Source organism: Camelina sativa, chromosome 16, assembly GCF_030686135.1.
Source record: "Camelina sativa cultivar CO46 ecotype springtype chromosome 16, ASM3068613v1".
In the NCBI taxonomy this organism is placed as follows: Eukaryota; Viridiplantae; Streptophyta; class Magnoliopsida; order Brassicales; family Brassicaceae; genus Camelina; species Camelina sativa.
This window is the reverse complement of record NC_141895.1, coordinates 20,227,251-20,242,946: the sequence shown is the minus strand read 5'-3', so window position 1 is coordinate 20,242,946 and position 15,696 is coordinate 20,227,251. Positions and strand designations below refer to the sequence as shown.

Sequence of the window (15,696 nt, the reverse complement as noted above, 5' to 3'; positions counted from 1 at the left end):
TTTGCATCTACCAACTCAAAAAAATTGGAAGATAAGAAGAAGGTAAAGGGGGACATCCACGTAATTTCCAATGACGGCGTCCCAAAAAAAAAGACCTATCCAAAAACATTATCTCGAAAATAAAACCCGTACAGAGCAAAAAAAAAAAAGCTACTAATATTATTATCAAATATTATATAATACGCAAAAAAAGATCGTTAGAAAACGTGTAATATGCACATTTTGCATTTTTTTTTAATACTTATTTTTTCGTTATCTGCATTAATCTATCTCTCTTCTCTCTCTGTATCTCTCTCTGAGTGGTGCGAATATCCAAAACAGTTCTGTCCGAGTCTCTTTCGTCTTCCTCCTCCGTGAAAGCTTTTTTTAACCTTTCTTCTTCTCCCATTCCTTTATTGGTTTAGTGATCAATAATATACAAACCACAACGGCCAAGGTGAGTCTCCCGGTGATTTCTTTGTCGTCGAGATTTGACGACTTTTTTTTTCTTTCTTTCTTTCTTCTCATCTTGTTTCGTCGGAACGTTTCTATAAAGATTATATATTTTTATACATTTACGTTTCGTTTATGTTTACTGTTTCATTGGTGTGTGGTGTTTATTTTAATTTGACGCTAACACTGTGATAATTTTTTATAAATGTAATCTCGATCCGTAACTTTGTGATTACAATTAGCCTGAAATGATGATTTTGTTACATAGTTAGGTTTTTTTTTTTATGAATCGATCTTGATTATATTTTTGTTTGAATTCAGTTTTTATATGGCTATAAAAATATAAGTTAAAGGAACCAGTTTCTTTTAAATGGAAATGGTGATTTAATATGTTCATAATTATAATTATATTTTCTTGAATCTGAAACAAGAAAGTTTTGTTTTTTTTAAGGTTATTGATTTTTTTTGTTTTCTTTCTTGTTGTTGTTGTCATTTTTAAGGTTTTGGAACAAGAGACAAGCACTTAGCTCTGTTTCTCTCCTCCATGGTGTCAAGATCTTGTGCTAATTTTCTAGACTTGTCATCTTGGGATCTTTTAGATTTTCCTCACACTCCAAGAACTCTTCCACGCGTCATGACTGTTCCGGGAATCATCTCCGACGTAGATGGAGACAGAGGAGATTTATCCTCTGAAGTAACAACTTCTTCCTCCGGTGTTTCACGTGAGAGGAAGATCATAGTTGCTAATATGTTACCACTCCTATCCAAAAGAGATGCGGAAACTGGTAAATGGTGTTTTAGCTGGGACGAAGACTCTCTTCAGTTACAACTCAAAGATGGTTTCTCTTCAGAAACAGAGTTCCTCTACGTTGGATCACTTAACGTAGACATCGAGTCTAGTGAGCAAGAAGAAGTCTCGCAGAAGCTTTTAGAGGACTTTAACTGCGTTGCAACGTTTTTGTCTAAGGAGTTGCAAGAAATGTTCTATCTTGGTTTCTGTAAACATCAGCTCTGGCCATTGTTTCATTACATGCTTCCAATGTTTCCTGATCATGGAGATCGTTTCGACAGACGTCTATGGCAAGCTTATGTCTCTGCCAACAAGATATTCTCAGACAGGGTTATGGAAGTGATCAACCCTGAGGATGATTACGTTTGGATTCAAGATTATCATCTCATGGTTCTTCCTACGTTCTTGAGGAAACGTTTTAATAGGATCAAGCTTGGTTTCTTCCTCCATAGTCCTTTCCCTTCTTCCGAGATCTACCGCACGTTACCTGTCCGCGACGAGATTTTGAGAGGTTTGTTGAACTGTGATCTTATTGGATTCCACACGTTTGATTACGCGAGACATTTCTTGTCTTGCTGTAGTAGAATGCTTGGTCTTGATTACGAGTCTAAGCGTGGCCATATAGGGCTTGATTACTTTGGTCGGACTGTGTATATAAAAATCCTTCCTGTTGGTGTCCATATGGGTAGATTGGAATCTGTTTTGAGTCTTGACTCTACCTTGGCGAAGACGAAAGAGATTCAAGAACAGTTTAAAGGGAAGAAGCTTGTTCTTGGCATTGATGATATGGATATATTTAAAGGTATAAGCTTAAAGCTTATTGCAATGGAGCATCTCTTTGAAACGTATTGGAATTTGAGAGGGAAGGTTGTTCTTGTTCAGATAGTGAATCCAGCAAGATCTTCTGGTAAAGATGTGGAAGAAGCTAAAAGAGAGACGTATGTGACTGCAAAAAGGATCAATGAGCGTTACGGTACTTCTGATTATAAGCCAATAGTGTTGATCGATCGTCTTGTTCCACGTGCTGAGAAAACCGCGTATTATGCTGCAGCTGATTGTTGCTTAGTGAATGCAGTGAGGGATGGTATGAACTTGGTTCCTTATAAGTATATAGTCTGCAGGCAAGGGATTCGTAACAAGGCTCTTAATAATGATTCATCTCCCCGCACAAGCACACTTGTTGTGTCTGAGTTTATTGGTTGCTCGCCTTCTTTGAGTGGTGCCATTAGAGTGAATCCATGGGATGTAGATGCTGTGGCTGAGGCGGTGAACTCTGCTCTTAAAATGAGTGAGAACGAGAAGCAACTACGGCATGAGAAACATTACAACTATATTAGCACTCATGGTGTTGGTTACTGGGCAAAGAGCTTTATGCAGGATCTTGAGAGAGCTTGCCGTGATCATTATAGTAAACGTTGTTGGGGTATTGGATTTGGATTGGGATTCAGAGTTTTGTCGCTCTCTCCAAGTTTTAGGAAGCTATCTGTGGAACACATTGTCCCTATCTATAGGAATAAAGAGAGAAGAGCTATATTTCTTGATTATGATGGCACTCTTGTTCCTGAAAGCTCCATTGCTCAAGATCCAAGCGCCGAGGTTGTCTCTGTTCTGAAAGCTCTATGTGAAGATCCCAAAAACACTGTGTTTATTGTTAGTGGAAGAGGAAAAGAGTCTCTGAGCAATTGGTTATCTCCTTGTGAGAATCTTGGAATAGCAGCTGAACATGGATACTTCATAAGGTATATATACTATGAATGCACAGTTTTGTCTTGTTTTTTTTTTCTTCTTATGAAGAAACTTATGAAAGGCACTTTCATGTTGTGGGTGGTAGGTGGAATAGCAAGGGTGAGTGGGAGACTTGTTACTCGTCTACGGATACAGAGTGGAGGTCAATGGTGGAACCGGTTATGAGATCGTATATGGAGGCAACAGATGGGACTAGTATAGAGTTCAAAGAGAGTGCTTTAGTTTGGCACCATCAAGACGCAGATCCAGACTTTGGATCATGTCAAGCTAAGGAGCTTCTTGATCATCTAGAGAGCGTGCTTGCAAATGAGCCTGTCGTTGTCAAAAGAGGTCAACACATCGTTGAAGTCAAACCACAGGTATATAAAAAGCATATATCTAGTTCACTTCCATCCACACAAATATTTTGCAAATCTTGAGAATACTAGGACTTACATGGAAAGTTATATATAATGGACTCGATGCATTGTAATGAACTTAGGGTGTAAGCAAAGGTCTAGCTGCTGAAAAAGTAATCCGAGAAATGGTAGAAAGCGGGAATCCACCGGAGCTTGTGATGTGCATAGGAGACGATAGATCAGACGAGGATATGTTCGAGAGCATACTAAGCACGATAACAAATCCAGAGCTTCTTATTCAGCCAGAGGTTTACGCGTGCACGGTGGGAAGAAAACCAAGCAAAGCTAAGTACTTCCTGGACGATGAAGCCGACGTGCTTAAGCTCCTAAGAGGCCTTGGAGACTCATCATCGAGCTTAAAACCAACATGTCACACACAAGTTGCATTTGAAAGCATCGTTTAAAGTGGGTGGACGTGCCAAAAGAAATAACCAAAATAACATAACATCATCAATATGTAAAAAAAATGATATGGGCTATTGAAGAATTTGCCTTTTTTTCACTGTTGGTTTTAGCCTTTGGGTAAATTAAAACTATTTTTTTCTCCCCTTTGTATAGCAACTCTTTTTTTTTGTTGCTTCTATTTTAAATTTATTAAATTCCATTAATGGGCTGGCTCAACTCAACTACATCAGTCATCATTATCAAGGAATTGAGAGGTTCATGTTGTTGTTGTCGTTGAGGGACCAACAACTAGAGAAGAAAGTAATTGTTGTTTGTAATTTTATGCCATGTCCATTTATTTCCCCAACGATCATCTCTTCTTTATTATTCGACGGTCGTGGCTCGCACGATAATCATCCCACCGCCTTTTTTTTCTTTGGTGTTGTGTTTTGTTTCAAGATTTTTCAATATTAAATTTTTGTTTTTGCCAACTCAATGAATGGTAAGGTTTTAGTCTAAAATATAGCTCAACTTGCCTATTTCCATCCCATGAGGTTCAATCGTCACCAAACTATCACCTCTCATTTCCATAACCAAAAGTATGTGTGAAAAAAACTTGAATGAAAATTTTAGCAAATAGAAAAAATATCTTTGAAAAAAACCAAGATGATTATTTATTTATTTTGATACATTTAACAAAAAGCAAACAAAAAAAGACATTTCCTATAGAATTAAACAAAATAGTTCCCCTCTTGATGAATCTTCTTTTCTCTGAGTTAAAGTGTTTTTAAAGATTAAAAGGGGACCAATTTTCAACTTTATTTCTCATTGCTCCTTTTATTTTATTTTTGTGTTGGCTTTTACATTTTTCCATATACGCACAAAAAAACTTATTTCTTTTTCTAAAGATATCACTTCCCTTTTTTTTTTTTTTTTTTTATCTCATGTTCTTTACTTTGCACTGTTTACAAAATTTTGGAAGAATCAGCATCCGAAGTTGCATGCACCTAAACTAATCTCAAAAGTTTCATCCAACTTCTTTCTTTTTTTTCAATAACCAGGTTTATTACGATTAGTATATACGAAGACTACATTAACACCTACTTGCACACCAATTTTGTATGTAAGCAAATCACATCTTAAATGATTGGATAAAAAGGATGGCCTAAGAGGACAAAACCTAATGTGCACCGTTGTTCTCACATGAAAAAGACAATAAGACCATCATTAGTGTAACAACCCTCCATAGTTACTCTCATATTAATTACTTATATAATTAATACTAAATTAAGTAAAGCAATCCTAAGAGAAACTTAAGCAAAATCACTCTATTACTAGAAAACCCAAAAAAAGGTTGCTCAAGCATTTAAATAATAATTTTTTAATTTGTGTTTATTAATTATCAAACTTTAATTATATAAAATAACAAAACAATTATTTATTTTTTTTCTATTATATAAAAAAGAAAACAATTAAATTTTACAAACTTTAGAATATTAAACATATTTTACAAAATTCGGAATAGTAAACATATTTTATAATATTCGAAATATTAAACATATTAAAAAGAATGCTTATGGCTACACTCCTCCGTGATTCATTTCTGATCATGCTTTAATTCCCTCCAGCAATGTCCTAGCAGAAATGGCTTGTCCATGTCGTTCTTGTAAAGCTCATACGCCATGCTCAATACATCATCTTCTGATTCTCCACTCTTTCTTCTTGAACTCGCTTGTGCGTAACACCCCACAAACTTATTGACTCCATGGTTTATCTTGTTCCACTTAGCCTTACATTGTGAAGACCCTCTTGCATTTGAAACAGATGACCCATTGTTAGCTTTGTAGTAGTCAGCAACCCTCTTCCAGAAACTTTGAAGCCGCTGCTCATTACTTACAATAGGATCCTTGCTTGTGTTTAACCAAGCGCTTATGAGGTTGACATCCTCCTCTACACTCCACCGCTTTCTTATTCTCCAAGAGACTGTATTTGGAAGAGATTGTATTTGGAAGAATCAGATTATCTGAACTGTTGGAGTCTTTTTGAGAATTCATAAAATCAACAAAATATGTCTGTGGAAAAGGATTAAGGTTTCTAGGATCCATTGCTTGTGTTAGTGAAGCTGATGTAAAACGAAAATGGTTTGGAGAGAAGGGTTAGTGAAGCTGATGTAAAACGGAAATTGTTTGTAGAGAAGGGTTAGTGAAAGCTGATGTAAAACTAGCTTGGGTTTGTAGAGAAAGGTTAGTGAAAGCTCATGTAAAACGAAATGGGTTAGTTGGTAAGATGAAGTTTACTTTTAAAACATCACCATTTAGGTTTTTGCTCATTAAGTTTTTACCTAAACTACAACAACCACACATTTATCACATTAAAACAACCTACAAACCCTACACCATCGCTACAATAAGTTTGATATTTAAACATTCATCAATGATGACTCGACAAGTATCTATCTAAACAACTACTAACCGTATTTATCACAACCAACAAACAAAAAGCAATCATCAATGACTGACTCGACTATTACCTAATCTAACACCAAATAAATTACTCAACCGTTACTCAAACACTTGATCAAATACACGGTTCATCACTTATGAAAGCTATAAGACCATACCTTTTCACACAATTATTTAAACAAAACACAAAGCAAACATAACACTTTAAGAACATGAAAAGCTACTAATTCATCCCAACACACAACCGCAAACAATATCTTTCAACAACAATTGAAAGCTAGAGTACCATACCTTTTCAAATTAGACAATCCAAACACTGTGTCCACATTGTGAATACCACTCCAAATCAAATCAATTTGACCTCGCACAAAACATGACAAAAGAGTCAATATTAATCACATAGTTACTTATACAATATATAACAAAAAAAAAGACAAACACGAATGACAACGAATCAAAAACAATTAGAAGAGGAAGAGAAAGTAACATTAACACTCTAGCTACGTCCTAATCGATACTCTAATCGGATTAATCCGGACATACATCTAAAACTGTAGCTACGTTTCTCTGCATTGACAACGAATCAACACAATTAGAAGAGGAAGAGAAAGTAACAATAACACTCTAGCTACGTCCTAATCGATACTCTAATCGGATTAATCAGAAATCCTAACAATCAATCGGATTAATCCGAAACCCTAACAATTAAAGACCACACCAAGCTAAAAGAAAAACATGCAACCAATCAGACATGAGAAACGGACCTTCTCCCTCCGATTCGTTAGGGTTTGGACCTCGCCGTTAGCTTCAGGGCACCACCAGAAACAGCCGCCGTCGTTGTCAGATCTAACGGTTTCGCCAATCTGGAAGCCATCGCCTCCGGGTAACCAACAAACAACCAGTTTACGTCGGAAAATTTAATGGAATCGACGTGAATCCATAGATTTCTCCGATTTCATCAAGAGTCGCATCGTCTTTCGCCTTCACAAACGAGAGAGAAGAGAGAGACAGTCGGGAAAGAAAGAGAAAAAGAAATGGGAAAAAAATAACTCGCATTTATATTTACGTACTAACCACTTATGAGACAACACATATCGTTCTTATGGTGTTGCTCGGAATGCTTCCGACAACAACGATTCTCGAGTTCATGGACCATTTATGTGTTTTTTATTATTTATTTGGGCCTAAATACAAAAGCAATCCAGTGAAAAACGTCCAGTAATCATGCTCTAAGTCTCGCTTTCACATTTTTGGTTAAGCAAATCAACATGATAATGGTGGTCAAGTGGAAATATATTTAAGAAGAAAGAAAAGAAAAAAATGAAACGAAGTATAATGTTTGAGACAATATTTTATGTTATCTTTCAAATAAAGTTTTTTCAGTAGATCAGTCAGGTCAGCAGTGAAAAAAAAAAGATTAAAGAGGTAAAAAAAACAAAACAAGAAAGTGAATTTACAAAATAAAAATAGGTAAGAAGACTGAAGGCAGCGCGAAACAAGGATTTTGGTGCGAGAATATATGCACTGTTTGACTCACTCTAGTCGTAGTCTAATTACGATTTTGCTCCCATATTTTAAAAAGTTCATTAAATAATCCCTAACTAAAATAAAATAGACAGACACGTTAGCCCTCGTACACGTGACGTACTCCAAATGGATCTTGAATGACACGTGTATTTCTTTTATTGGATGTCTTGGTTTGCCAGAGTTAGTGGCTCCTGAGGCCCATTCAAAGAAAAAAGCTATAGCAAAAAAAAAAAAAAAAACATACAATTAAGTTAATTTTCAAAATCTATAAAATTTACTGTATGTTACAATTAATACAACCATATCTAAAATCGGATATAATGATTTTGTAGAATCTTAATTTGAATAATATTTTGTTTTTGAGTAGTTTTTACTAATTTGTATGAATTCAACAAAAGTACATGTTATAAACATTTAAGCAAAACCAAACATATAACAAAATTATCAGTATCGTTTAGAATTTTAATATTTTTTTATAGAATTATAGAATGGATATATGTATATAATGACATGTATATCCTATACCACCTTTTTGGTTGGGTGAATTCTCGTATAACCTTTTACAATTTAGGGGATTTTTCAAAAATAATCCTTTAAGTATCTTATTTTAAAAAACATATTTTCATATTATTAATTTTTAAAAGTGTTTATTTTTTATGAATAAAATGACTAAATTCTAATTTCTAAATTCCAGATACTAAACTCTAACTTTCAAAATTATTCTCTTAAATGTAAAATAGAGCAGCTAAACCTTAAAAAAATTTAAAAATTAGTTTAACATAATGTAATTGTGTACAAAATCATAAAAAAGAAAATATTCAAAAAATGGATATTTTTGAAAAGAAGTATTTTTGAAAATGGACATTTCTAACAAATTCAATCTAATACAAAGTTTAGTTGTTAAAATGTATGTTCTTAAAATATTATCTAAACCATAAAAGATGAATAAAGCTCCATACTGTTGGCGTTGGGTTTCGCCACATATGGGCCCAAGAGATGAAGTTCGTTGAGGAAACTGTAAGAAATTTGAGACAAGCCTGCGAGAGGCCTAGTAAGAATGCGTCGGTTGAAGTGGATTCCGAATCAAATAAAAAGGAGGAGCTCAGAGTGGTTAAGAAGATCTCGGAGCAATGAGGCAAGATTAGAGGAGGAAATCCAGGATGTCGTTCAATCATTCTGTTTGGCTTTATAATCGACATCTCTAGTTAGAGAAAGACTAATTTTTGTAACCCGAATTTTGACTAAGAAATAGAGAAAACAAATCCAGTTCATCATTCTTGCTTTTGTATCGATTTTCATCTAGAGCCTACTCCAAAACCCTTATTAATTCAACCAAGATATTTGATTGTTGTCTTTCCAGTCAACACATACCATAAACTTTCATACTAAAAAGCTACTACGATCTTTACCCCAAAAAAAAGTAGTGTATATATATGATATAAAACATTTGTACTTCTTCTGTAGTTGTAGAATATATTCCATCACATAAATTTGGTAAGAGCAGACCTTTTTTTTTTCTTTTTTCTCTTTTTATAACCTACAATATAAAAGCTGATCATATACACACATAAACTAAACTAATTTAACCACTACGTCCAGAGAATATATTTTCGAGTTTTATTCTTTATAAACTCAATAAAGTTAAGTTTTGATATTTGCTAAATTAATTAAACAAACAACGTAACTAAATTAATCACCAACCCATACACAAAAAATAAAATAAAAGTAACGACGTTGATCGTATCAAATGGAGATGAGTCTCTCTCTCTCTCTGTCTCCTTCTAAAATAAAACCTTTCCCCTTTCCTTTTTTTTCTCTCACTCTCTTCACTCTTTTTTGCTTATCAACAAACAAACTCTGCAAAAAAACTCTAACCTCTCCTCTGTTCTCTCTCTCTCTCTCTCTCTTTCATCAAAGTTTAAATCTTTGCATTGTCCGCCATTTATTTATGCTTCTACCAATCTTTACTCTTTTGCCCCCAATAAGAATCTGTGTATGAAGCTAGGGTTCTTACTTTTTTCCTCTGCCGCTTCTTCTCAAGTTTAAAAATTGTATCTTTCTTTTTTTCCAAAATCAAATCAAATGGGTAGAAACTTTCTTGTTCTGAGTATTCTCATTCTACTTCTTTCTGGATTTGTATCTTCAGCTCCTTCAGCTAATTCTCCTGCAAGTAAGTGTTGTAAATGTAATCACCTTAGCTTCTTCTTTGCTTAATTGTTTCAAACTCTTACGATTTTTTTCTTTTTGGCCGCAGAGATTGTAAGTGGGTTCATCTCAAATCATGGCTCTTCACTAATGAAATGGTTATGGTCACTTAAAACCACCACCAAAACAAGTTCGAATCTTTCCCCTTTTCTGATCATAAAGCTTGCTTTTTTAATTTTTTGAAATCTTCAAGATTAGGTTTTTTTAACAGTAAAGGTTTCTCCTTTTTTTTAGAATCAGCTATTGCGACTAGATCGATGGTGAAATTCGAAAATGGGTATTCAGTAGAGACGGTGTTCGATGGAAGCAAACTCGGTATTGAACCGTATTCGATTGAAGTCTTACCTAACGGGGAGCTACTTATTCTGGATTCTGAGAATAGTAACATCTACAAGATCTCATCTTCTCTTTCACTATGTAAGTTTTCAATTGTTTTGTTTTTTAGAGTTTCTTTTAATAAAATCAGTTTCTAGGTTTGTGTCAGAAGACTTTTTTTTTAATATTGATTTGAAGTGATTCTATATGATTTTGATGATGTTGAGACCACGCTTGTTCTTTGACATCACCTAAAACTGAATGCACATGGCACTGTGTGTGTACAAAGATGCTACATATGGCAATTGATAGATTTTTTTTTTCTTTTTGGTACTTCAAATTGTAAAAATTCCAGTCTTTGAGCTATATTACTATTTTATGGAGATGATTTTGCTGTATCTTTGTCGTATCTGGGATGAGTTTGTCGGGGATGATATCAGTATAATAGTACTTTTTCACTTTGTTTGCTGAATCTGACTTTTTCAAAAGATGAGATCTAAAACAAAAAGTGTTTCTCTATGGAAATGGTCAAGAATAGAAACTATGCTTTACTTAAAAAACCTGCAGCTCAAACTGGTTTGTATGTCATTAGAAAGTGAAAATGAAAACTTTGTTTCTTTCTCTGCATATAAGCTGCATTTTCAAGACTCTAACTACTTGGTTGAGTTCTTCACTTTTTGAAATGTTCTATCTGAATTTTAGTTATATGGAAACATTTGCAGATAGCAGGCCAAGACTGGTTACTGGCTCCCCTGAAGGATATCCGGGTCATGTAGACGGGAGATTACGTGATGCGAAGCTGAATCATCCTAAAGGGCTTACGGTTGATGACAGAGGAAACATATATGTGGCTGACACTGTGAATAATGCTATCAGGAAGATTAGTGAAGGAGGTAAGAGAGTTTGTTTAGGGAGTTTGGTGATGAATTCATTTGTTTCTTGTACTGAGTTTAAAAACTTGCATTGTAGGAGTTACAACAATTGCTGGGGGTAAGTCAGTCAGAAATGGAGGGCATGTAGATGGACCAAGTGAAGATGCAAAGTTTTCAGACGATTTTGATGTTGTTTATGTTGGAAGTAGTTGTTCCCTTCTCGTTATTGACCGAGGAAACAAAGCCATCAGAGAAATTCAACTCCATTTCGACGACTGTGCTTATCAGTATGGAAGCGGGTTTCCTCTTGGTAAACTTTGCCTAAATACCAACCCTCTTTCTTTCTGTTTCTTGTAGTTAAATTCTTTGAATAACCAGTCTCTGAATTCAAACGTATTGCAGGAATTGCGGTTCTCGTAGCTGCAGGTTTCTTTGGTTATATGCTGGCTCTATTGCAACGAAGAGTCGGTTCTATCGTGTCTTCTCATAACGTACATGTTTTATGTCTTACCTAAAACATCCCAAACATTACCTTTTTCTTTTGCTAATACTATTCAAACCTTTCATGTACAGGATCAAGAAATGTTCGAAATGGATCCTGATCAAAAGCCTACTAAACCATCCAGACCATCTCTGATTCCAAACGGAGATGAGCAACAAGAGAAACAAGAGGAAACCTTTGTGGTGTCCTTGGGAAAACTCGTTTCAAATGCTTGGGATTCTGTTATGGAGATTCTAAAAATAAAGCAGACAGGAGGAACCAGTTATCAGCAATACCAAGGGATGACAAAGCAGTCTGCTGTATATAACACAACAACTCCATGGCCGATTCAAGAGAGCTTTGTGATTCCAGAAGAAGACGAACCTCCTCCCGTTGAACCAAGGAACCCAACTCCAAGAAAAACTTATGCTTTTATGTCCAAAGATGCAGAGAAAATGCAGCAGCTGCGTCAGAGCCGTGCGTTTTACAGTAGCTGGGACGCTGAATTCCCCAATCAGCAACAGCAGCAAAAGCAGCACCAGAAGCAGCAGCAGCATCGAAGGCATTACTCATCGATCCCACACACTTATTATGAGCAGGACAGTGAGAAAACTAATGAAGTATTCTTTGGAGCAGTCCAAGAACAGAGCAGCAAGCGTGTGGCTAAGCCTAAGCCTAAGGCTATAGAGTCTGGAGATCAGATGAATAATAATAATAATAATAATACTCAACAGAATCTCCACTACAGAGCTCATTCTGTTAGTTACCCATATGGATACTATCCATATACATGAAAAGTCTCAGGTTTTGAGAGTGGGAAAACCAGTCTTCCTTGATAAGATTATGCTGGGAATTTAGAAGTTTTTGGGTATAGGTGGGTATTTTGAGATTTCATTGCGAGGGAATGAGAAATTTTTAAGATTATGCTCTTTGTCTTGTAAGAAAAGTCTCATACTTTGATTGTATTGGGGAATATATTATATGAAGAAAATATAAAAGTGGTTATGTAACTTAGGCTTTGAATTGAAGAATCAAATGTCATGAACTTGTTGTATACAGCATTGTTAAACAAGCGCCAACATTAGGTTTCACGAAGACAATTGGAGATGGCAAGAGAACGAGAGTTTGTCTCAATAAGTGGATATTAGAGGATTTTCCAAGGCAACCCTTCAATAAGGAAATGAATATTGACTTGAATTTAACGGTTTCCTCTCTGATAACGCATACTAGTTTTTAGAATACTGTAAAACCTCTATAAATTAATACTTGGTAAATTAATAATTTCTATAAATTAATAAATTTCTTCGGTCCCAAGTTGGGGCTAGTGTAATTTTGGACGTTATTCGATAAAATAATAAATTAATAACTTTTTTAAAAATCCCATATAAAAATATGGTCTCATCAATATCATAAATTAATAATCAAATAAACTAATATATATATATATATATATATATATATATCTAAGAATATTTAGTAAAATATGAATATATTGTTGTTTGTTCGTTCTTGAATTTGCATTCTTGTTGGAGAGCATCTCTAATCTCTCTGACTGCATCAAAAACTTCTGGTGTTGTGTTCTCAAATCGCATCAAAAAATTGTAGAGAGTTCTTGACGCGATAATTGCTTCCTTATGTGTAATTGGTTCTAAAGGTATCGTCATATATTCTTCAACTTCATCATCACCTTGAAAAATAGTAGCAGCAATTTCTTCTAAACTCTGAATTTCTGATAAAAATCCTCTTCATAAATTAATATTTTATTAATTTATTGATAAATTAATAATTATTAATTTATCGATAAATTAAAACCTCTATAAATTAATAAAATTTCATGGTCCCAATCTTATTAATTTATAGAGGTTCTACTGTATTCAGAAATTGCAGGAACTGTTTCCACCGGGTGATGTCTCTCGAATTAGATCATTTCCACCGGAACAAAGTTTACATGATAGGTTTATCTGGGCGTTCACACAGAATGGAAGGTATTCGGTACAAAGTGGAAGTTGGCTTCTTACACGGAAGGCATAAAATTCAGCTCCTATATCAGATGCTGAAGTGGAGTTGAATAAGGTCAAACAGAGAATTTGGTCTATAACCACCGAACCAAAGATCCAAATGTTTTTATGGAGAGCTCTATCAGGTGCTTTAGCGGTAGCTCAGTGCATGTGCCATCAGGGGCTCCAAGTTATATGGTATGTAAGGAATGTCAGGTTGAGGAGGAAACTATTTCTCATGCTTTTTGGTTGCTCGTTAGCAGTTGGAGTTTGGAATGCAACTCCTTTATCATTACCTTCCCAAGGTTTCTCACTCTCAATCTTGGAGAATATAGATTATATGTTGTTATTAACAGACCAAGGTGGGATCCCGAAGCAGTTTCGACAGGCAAATTCCTTGGATCCTGTGGGGAATCTGGAAAGCACGAAACTCTGTTATTTTCGCTCAGAGGGCTCAGGATCCGCATGTCCTTCTTGCTACAGCTATAGCAGACTCAGAGGAATGTCTTAAACAACAGAGTCTCACATTTGAAGCGATTGATCTTACAGATCGTACAAGGGTCAAGGAATCACATCGTTGGTTTAAACCGAGGTTAGGTATATTAAAATGCAATGTTCACTCTACTTGGCTGAATGATTCTTATTTTTTTGGTGGAGCCTGGATTTTGCCCAACCATAATGGGGATGTCCTCTACCATGCGAGAGATGCCTTTTTGCCATGAATAAACCGAATATCTGCAGAATTAAATTGCATCGGCTGGTGTCTTCAAAGCTTATGTGATCTTAATATAACCAGTTGTGAAGTATGGACAGACTGCCAAGCGGCCGTAGCAGCTCTCGAAACGCCGCTTGACTGGTCAAAATACCGTTCAGAGGTGGAAAGAATCACTAGAGTATTATGGGGGAGGTTTCTTTTAAGCTCTCTTCACTGAAAGCTAATTGCTTGGCTAGGGATATTGCTTCGAGTGTTACACGAGATGGACGGCTCACCTCATATTTAGCTTTAGGTGGTCCAGCGTGGTTACAGAACTTGATTGAGCGAGATTAGCAGGATGGAGGCTGAGGTTTTTCTTCTCTAATGTTTGCCCTTTAATTCTTTGTTTCTCACTAGTTTAGTGTTTTATTCTGTTTCTTCTTGTCAAACTCTTCTATTATTATATATGATTCCAGCGTTAAAAAATAATATATATATATATATATATATTCTTATAAATATGATGTCAAAGTATATTGATTGGTTGTGCGGAACTATATTTTTTTTTTATTAATGCAAATTGTCGAATATAATTATAGTTATTCAATAAAAGTATATATATATATATATATCAAATTTCTTTTATTAAGTGATGTATAATATATTTTTTTTAACATTTTTTTACAATTATTTTTTTTTTAATTTTTCGGTAACACTCGCCATCTCTTGCATATACTTTTTTTTTTTTCCATTCTACTATCTCATTTATAATATATTGATTATAGAGACATATCATAACTATTTTGGTGGTGAAAATGGGAGGAAAAAGCAAGAAACCTCAATCTTCTTCTTTTAAGGTCCACACACGATACACATTTTATTGTTAAGGTTTTGTCTTTGAGAACTAACTAAAAATTCCAGAGAATTTTAATGGAATTTTATTAATTTGGTTCCCTTTGTGATGCATTATTGGTGTTATGGATATGATGAGCATTATTGGTGTTATGGTCAATATTGTTGATACTTGTTATATTTGTATGAATTCTGAAATTCTCAAATTCTCAAATTGGAGTTCATGGATATGGTGAATGTTCATTGAGAATTTTGCAAGTGGTTGTGTTTGATCAATAAGAGCTCCACTTACAGTTTTACCATTGGAGAGGGATCATTGTAATTAACTTTATAAAGTTTCTTATTTTTAAAAAATACAAAATTTATTGTTAAAAAATTTAAGAGCCAAAAAATAACATACTACCAATAAAGATGGTCTTATGGACAAAGTTTTATCTCCGTGTTTTGGTCAATCCATTCGTCAACGTAGCTTACAAATTAATAATAGGGGGATATACCCAAACCAAATGTGTTATATAAACAAGCTTTTATTTCATCAAAG

The 15,696-nt window shown here is 34.7% G+C and overlaps 2 protein-coding genes and 1 pseudogene across 4 annotated transcripts; 2 read left to right on the top strand and 1 right to left on the bottom strand.

The window, feature by feature from the left end:
* The first annotated feature begins 3 nt into the window (after positions 1–3).
* LOC104750872 (putative alpha,alpha-trehalose-phosphate synthase [UDP-forming] 8) lies at positions 4–3,974 on the top strand. Of its 2 annotated transcripts, XM_087491094.1 has the most exons (5): positions 4–42; positions 94–436; positions 933–2,961; positions 3,054–3,327; positions 3,450–3,974. In XM_087491094.1, exons 3-5 carry the CDS (start codon positions 977–979, stop codon positions 3,768–3,770), a joined length of 2,580 nt encoding a protein of 859 aa, XP_087347220.1. In that variant the 5' UTR covers positions 4–42; positions 94–436; positions 933–976; the 3' UTR covers positions 3,771–3,974. The 2 variants fall into 2 exon arrangements, with proteins under 2 accessions (XP_087347220.1, XP_087347219.1); XM_087491093.1 differs by having other exon boundaries at positions 4–436.
* Positions 3,975–5,347: 1,373 nt separating this feature from the next.
* On the bottom strand, positions 5,348–7,086 carry LOC147925771 (glutathione S-transferase T3 pseudogene; annotated as a pseudogene).
* A 2,272-nt stretch (positions 7,087–9,358) lies between these two features.
* On the top strand, positions 9,359–12,622 carry LOC104750871 (uncharacterized). 2 transcript variants are annotated; one of them, XM_010472720.3, is made up of 7 exons: positions 9,359–9,909; positions 9,994–10,074; positions 10,179–10,361; positions 10,982–11,152; positions 11,229–11,441; positions 11,534–11,622; positions 11,705–12,622. In XM_010472720.3, the coding sequence occupies exons 1-7, from the start codon at positions 9,822–9,824 to the stop codon at positions 12,404–12,406; spliced, it is 1,527 nt and encodes a 508-aa protein (XP_010471022.1). In that variant the 5' UTR covers positions 9,359–9,821; the 3' UTR covers positions 12,407–12,622. The 2 variants fall into 2 exon arrangements, with proteins under 2 accessions (XP_010471022.1, XP_010471023.1); XM_010472721.2 differs by having other exon boundaries at positions 9,488–9,909; positions 10,185–10,361.
* The last annotated feature ends 3,074 nt before the right edge of the window (positions 12,623–15,696 follow it).

What these genes read in the sequence shown, in the direction of transcription:
- LOC104750872 (XM_087491094.1), top strand. Translation starts at nt 977, where the DNA reads ATGGTGTCAAGATCTTGTGCTAATTTTCTAGACTTGTCATCTTGGGAT. An exon ending in GAACATGGATACTTCATAAG is followed by an intron (nt 2,962 to 3,053) that starts GTATATATACTA and finishes TGTGGGTGGTAG; the next exon opens with GTGGAATAGCAAGGGTGAGT. An exon ending in TCGTTGAAGTCAAACCACAG is followed by an intron (nt 3,328 to 3,449) that starts GTATATAAAAAG and finishes TAATGAACTTAG; the next exon opens with GGTGTAAGCAAAGGTCTAGC.
- LOC104750871 (XM_010472720.3), top strand. Translation starts at nt 9,822, where the DNA reads ATGGGTAGAAACTTTCTTGTTCTGAGTATTCTCATTCTACTTCTTTCT. An exon ending in TTCAGCTAATTCTCCTGCAA is followed by an intron (nt 9,910 to 9,993) that starts GTAAGTGTTGTA and finishes TTTTGGCCGCAG; the next exon opens with AGATTGTAAGTGGGTTCATC. An exon ending in TGGAAGCGGGTTTCCTCTTG is followed by an intron (nt 11,442 to 11,533) that starts GTAAACTTTGCC and finishes AACGTATTGCAG; the next exon opens with GAATTGCGGTTCTCGTAGCT.